The 6,000-nt window shown below is 63.5% G+C and overlaps 1 protein-coding gene across 4 annotated transcripts in view; it reads left to right on the top strand.

Annotated features, from left to right (window-relative positions):
* The first annotated feature begins 3,873 nt into the window (after positions 1-3,873).
* The window catches only part of CAMK2A (calcium/calmodulin dependent protein kinase II alpha), a 38,986-nt gene continuing 36,859 nt past the window's right edge, over positions 3,874-6,000 (top strand). For 3 of the 4 annotated variants that reach the window (XM_068959514.1, XM_068959515.1, XM_068959513.1), the window contains exon 1: positions 3,925-4,084. In XM_068959514.1, coding sequence (XP_068815615.1) covers positions 4,023-4,084 — 62 coding nt within the window. In that variant the 5' untranslated portion in view covers positions 3,925-4,022. Of the gene's footprint in view, positions 4,085-6,000 lie in introns of all 4 variants that reach the window. The other variant, XM_068959516.1, reaches the window with a different exon arrangement.

Raw genomic sequence — 6,000 nt, 5'->3', positions numbered from 1 at the left:
TAAAATCCTGGGCTGGGAGCTGAGTGCGGGGCAGATTCCCACGGAGGCGATGGGGAAGGGGGATGCATGTGGGGTCGTCAAGGCAGGAAAGTACATCTCCTTATAACTGCCCTCGTGGGAGGGCAGCAAGGAGGGCACATGCCGTGGGCAACTCATGCCGAGGAGCGGATGGTCCAGATAAGGGGGTTGTATTTGCAAGGGTGGTTGCATCCTCTCTCCTACCAGGGGTTCGAGGATATGAGGTTTCCCCGTGGCAGAGTGGAGCTAGCGTGCAAGGGCAAGTGATGGCCCAAGAGAGCCGCAGGGCGCCTGGTGGCAGTCCCCACGCACCCAGCATCCTGCCTGCAGAAGGCCTATTCCTGCGGGTCTCCAGCCAAGGACCCTGGTGTCCAGGGAAGAAGTGGCCCTGGGGACACCCCCTCCCCACCAAAAGCTGAGCTGCTGTGGGGCAGCAGGAGGGAGCAGCAGGGCCTGCAGGGACAGGGCACATTTGAAAACACAACCTTAAATGTAAATCTGTTCTCCTTGCCATGGTATTTATAATCCTTATCTAAAAATAACCAAGAATTCAGCTTTCCAGAGGACATCAACTGAGCATCCCCCAGACCCCAGCTTGCGTGTGAAACTGTCCCAGTAATTTTGGGATCTCTGCAATATGTAAATCGCAGCTCCGCTTGTTTTGCATGTGAGACATAACTGCAGGCTCTCTTAGGCCCGCGTAAGCCCCTGTCCCCTGGGAGGAGGGGGGTCCTGCCGCAGCCCCCCCCGGGCAACGCTGCTGCTCGCTGAAGGCTGAGCCGTCCCTGAGCCCCACGGGCCAGTCGCCCGTCTCGTGCCTGGCGGGCGGAGGGGCAGGACGCAGCGCCCCGGCCCGGGGGGCTGAACGGGGGGACGTCCCCGCGGGGAAGGGCGCAGCCGAGGCCCCGCGGCTTCCCCGTTTGCAGCCCAGCCGGGATGCGGGCACTGGACAGCGGGGCGCGGAGCCGAAGGGTGCGCGTGGGCGAGCAGGAGGCGTTTCTGGCGAGGCAGCCAGGGTGATGGCGGGGAGGCGCTCGGGAGGAAGGTCTCCATCAGGCGGCGAGAGCCCAGCACAGCAGCAGAGAGGGGCCTGCCGGGAGCTCCAGAGCCCCGCAGCGCGACCCGGGGCGGCCACGCAGCTCGCTCCAGCCGCCCTGGACAAAAGACCGCGGCGGGCTTTCCTAAGAGAGATCCCGAGACCGCCGCGAGGGGTCTGGGACTTCTCCCTGTCCCCGGGGGTGGGGAGAGACCTCCTGCCGGCAGCACCCAGCCCCAGGTGGGAAAGGTTCCCCCCCAAAACGCCTGCTTCGCTTCATGTCTTCCCCAGGAAATGGGGAGTTTAGCGAAGCAGCGTTGCCCATGGGGGAAAATTTCAGGGGCAACTCAGAGCATCTTCAACCCGCCGAAACCTAAGACCCACCCCCCCCACCCGGCGAAGGAAAAACGCTGATGAAAAAGGAAAAAAATGGGTGGGGAAGAGGTGAGCAGGGGAGAAACCCTTGGCCAAGCGGCACCGCTCTGCGGGGCGGGAGCAGCCTCGGGGCAGAGTCCGAGCCGCCCAAAGGGGCTTCGCAGCGCAGCTCCCTGCGGGGCTCTCGGCCGGCGTCGCCCGCGTGCCGGCTCCGCGGGCAGCGCGGCGCGCGGGCGCGTGGGCACGCGCGGAGGCGGGCGGGCGAGCGAGCCGTGCGCGTGCGGGCGGGCTCCTGCCTCCCTCCGCTCCGAGTGGGCTCCCTCGCGGCAAAGCCCTGCAGCTCGCCGTGGGATTTGGATGGCGAGAGGAGAGGGGGGTCTTGAGGCAGAGGGGGGCGTTTTGGGGACAGCGCATACTCCCGGGACACAGGTCACACGGAAGCGTCGGCTTCACCCAAAACCGCGGTGCCGGCGGGCCCGGCTCGCTGTCCACAAGCGGCCGCACGGCCAGGGTGGGTCAGGAGGCCGGCAGCCCCCAAGGAGACAAGTGAGCCTCCGTGCCATCTCCACCATCATTTAAGCAAGCAGCATTGGTTAGTCACCTCAGAGGCAAAAACGCCCGGGAATTCGGCCCCGGCTGGGCAGGGAGGCTGCGATGGCCCCCGTCTCGCCGGTGCACCGGGGCACGGAGCGGGAGGCTGGAGCGCGGGAAGGAAAAGGTGGGTATGAAAGTGGGTAATGGTGCAATTAATGGAAAAGCCATTAGACCTTTCTCCTCCTCCCCCTCCTCTTCCTCACTCAGCCACTTGCTGTCCTCCTCCACTTCCACCTCCTTTCTTCTCTCCCTCTCTCCGCCCCTCCTTCTCTCTCTCCTCTCGAAGATTTCTCCCTATTTTTGTCTGGTTAGAGCCTTTTCTTTTCCTTTTAACCCTTCCATGGCAGCCTGAAAGGGAACTAAATCAATCTCGTCTGCCAAAAGCAGTTCCTTCCCGGCGGGCTGCGGGAGGCCTTGCTGCAGCGGTCCTTTCCCCTCTCCCGCGGCAGCGGGGGCTCCTCCACGCTGCTCCCTCGGCAGGATGGATAGTCCTGCCAAAATGTCCAGAAACTAGAAAAATACTTGGAAGAAAACTCCCCTGCGGGGGGGGGGGGGGGGGGGGGTCAGACAGGCACAAAAAGGCCCGAAGCCGGGAGGGTGTCAGGGGACAGGGTCAGGGTCGATGGACCTTTGGGGCAAACCCATAGGGGTAAATCTGGACTCAAAAACGGAAGGGATAAGGATACTATGGCATTGCCTGGGCTTGGCGGCCTCGCCGTGCTGCGAGCCCGGAGCAAACCCCAGCAAGGAGGAGGGTGGCGGGGACGAGCCGGGGGCCGGAGGAGAGGGTGCTGGTGCCGCATCGGCGAAGAGCCCCAGGCTGGCTCTGGCAGAAACCTCTCCCCCAGGGCCTCAGGTCCCAGGGCTCACTCCTTTTTTTTTAATGTTCTCTCTCTTTTTTTTTTAAGCATTAGACACCCAGGGGCTTGACTTGCCGTTATTTGCGAGACGCGTCCTCGGTGGATTTTCGGCTCCGTTTGTGACCTTACCATTAGAAGCAGCCGGAGACTGAAATCTGAGCAGCTGCGGGGGGGGATGGCAGGGAGGGCTGGGTGGCACAGATATAAAAGGCTTTATTCTTAATTCACATGCTGGAGAAACACTCGGGAGAAAGGCTCCCGTGCTGCCATGCCCCGGTCCCCACCCTGTCAAAGCCTCCTCCAGCGCCTCAGCCGGCAGAGCGCCCGCTGGGAGGCTTTAAAACAAAAAGGGAGACCTTCCTCCTCCAAAATCCCTCCCCACCCCGCAATCTGCTCCTGGCTGGACATTGCAGGGAAATGAAAGCCCAAAAGCGTTTCTTCCCCGGGGGCGGCGCGGCGGGCGCGGGGCGCTTGGGCAGCGCGGGAGCCGGCGGCGGTCCCGGCCCCGCTGGGCACTGCGCCCCCCCTCGCCCGGCGCCCGGGTGGCCCCGGCCGGAGCCAGGGGCCGCAGGCGGCAGTGGCCGGGGCTGGGGGTGCAAAGCCGTTGCCGGGGTGATGGCAGCCTGTCCGTCCCCTCCTGCAACATGGAATCTGTGGTTTCCATGGAAACCTGGGTTTGGGGGTTTTTTTTGGTTTTTTGATTTTTTTTTGTTGCTTCCTTGGGGGGGGGGGGGGGTTGCCCTAATTCTTCTTCTGCCGCCACATCCTTCGGTTTGCCTTTAACGTTTGCGTCTTCAGCTTTGCCCCCCGCCGGCGAGCCAGCGACCCCCAGCCCGGCAGGGCCTGGTCCCCGCGGCGCCGGCCGAGCCCCGCGTTTTGGGAAGCAGTTGCCCCGGCAACAGAAACAGGGCGTTTCTGGCAGAGGTGGTCGCCATGGGGACGGGGATGCTGACGAAGGCTTGCGAGGCTGAGAAGACAAATTGCCCTCATCATTATCTCCGGGCTTGTCAATCAAACATATTCCCTTATTTACCTCGGCGAGGAGAGAGCCCCGGGAGCACACGGAGAGGGAGGGAGTGAGAGGAGAGGCACTCGCACCGAACTCGGCGCCGGGGAGGGAGCGCTCCCAGCCCCGCGGCATGGCCACCATAACCTGCAATCGCTTCACCGAGGAATACCAGCTCTTCGAAGAACTGGGCAAGTAAGTTGGAGACGGGGCTCGGATGCTCCCCGGCCGCCCGGAGCGGCAGAGGGGCTTCACCCGGCTGGGAAAAGCCTCGGGAGCAGCCGCGGGGGAGAAAAGGCACCGGGCTCCGTCCGTCCGCCCGCCGGGGCTGCTCGGCGACGGGCCGTGCCGCGGCATCGCGAGCGGTCCGGGGAGGGGGCTGCGGGAACGGGACCCCTCTCGCGGAGGAGAGACCCCAGCTCCTCGGAGAGGCTGCTGCCGGGGCACCTGGCAACTTGCGCAGCTGCGAGGAGGGACGGGACAGCGGAGAGGCGAGCCTGAGCCACTGGTGCCCCCCGCGTTTCTTTAGGGAAATCCTCTGCGCCAGGTTCCCCGGGTGCTGTGGGAGCCCCAACCCGCTCAGCAGCTCCCGGAGAAAGCAGGCAGCGAAGCCAGCTGCCATCCATCCCTTCCACATCCCCGGCGCTTGCCGAAAGCAGCTCCGCAGGGGCACCCCGGTGTGCGAGCACCCCGCGGGTGAGCCATCGCCCAGCCCTGCCGCGGCTTTGCTGCCGGCGAGGGCTCGCCTGGCGGGGGTTGGTCACGGTGCCTGCACGTGCAGGTCTTTGCCGATCTGGGTGCGCGTAGGTGCGCATAGGTGCGTGCGTGCAAAGAGAAATGTGCCGGTGCACAACTGCCTGGTGGGCTTATCCTGCGGGGTGCTGAGCACCCCAGGGCGGAGCAGCAATTCAGGTCGCCCGTGCGGGCAGAGGGATGCTCCGCATCGGAGTGCGTCTGCATGCACGGGTGAGCAGGCGTGTGTCTGTGTTTTGGTTTCTGTGCCTCTTTTTCAAAGGAGCATGTAAATCTGGGGCGTTTGGCTGCTTTTCCCTCGGAGGGGCTCCCCGAGAGCCTTGCGTGTCACGGCTTTGTCTCCGAACTGGGGGGGGTGTATCTGCCGGATGCCAGAGCGCATCTGTTTCGAATGTGCAGTTATGTCCATCTGTAGGCATGGAAACTTGCTCCAGCCTTGCATGCCTGCATTGCACAGCGCAGGGTGAGCCTGTGCCTAAATCGGTGCCCGCGCGCCTGCGTGGGTGTGCAAAATGGGGGAGAGCAAGAAAGGAGAGGACAGAGATGGAGAAATCAAGGGGATAAAATCAGGGAGGACTTTGCACCAGGTTAAATGCGGTTATTATTTCCCATCCAGATAGGGGGACCAGGTTGCTGCTAGAGACCAGTGCAGCTCCTTGGAAGCGAATGGACCAGGATGTGCAAATGTGGCTTTATGTCCCCTTGGAGACAGGTCAGCCGCGCAGTGCCCCAGCGTGTGGTGCTTTTCGCCCAGCTTGGCAACTGCGTCATTGCTGGGGTGAGGTGCTGGAGCGGAGCAGTGAGTCAGTGGCCAGGTCTCCGTAGCACGGGGAGGCCGTGCCGGCACTGCAGGCAGGGGGGCGAGCACCCTCCGCGGAGCTGGCAGCAAGCTGGGGTTTGGGACCTGCTGTTTCCAGAGGTTTCGCAGCTCTTCCGAGCTCCGAGACGCTGCGAGCATGTCACGGGGTGGGCAGGAGAGGTGGCAGCTGAAGGTGCTGAGATACCACTTGGTGGCATGGAGGGAAGTTGCTGGGAGCTGGCTGGGCAGAAATAGTGTGAGGGGCCACAGACAAGATGCTGTCAGCAAAGGTGTGATGGGGAAGGGCCGGAAGAGCTGCTGCATTGAGGGTACAACTGCTTTGCTAGGCAGGCACGCGACACAGCGGGGTGCGAGATCAGCGCGGAGCCCGAGCAGTTCCCAGAGCCCCAGCCGGCACCACTGTGACGGACCATGTTGAGAGCTGCATTTCTGCAAGTACACAAATAAGCAGGCTGACAGCAGGGGAAAGCCAGGATTTGCACAGCTCATCCCAAACCCTCAGCCAAGCTCTGTGAGCCAGAGAGATGCAGGCCCTCGC

This window comes from Struthio camelus, chromosome 13, assembly GCF_040807025.1.
Source record: "Struthio camelus isolate bStrCam1 chromosome 13, bStrCam1.hap1, whole genome shotgun sequence".
Lineage (NCBI taxonomy): Eukaryota > Metazoa > Chordata > Aves > Struthioniformes > Struthionidae > Struthio > Struthio camelus.
This window is presented reverse-complemented; position numbering and strand designations above follow the sequence as displayed.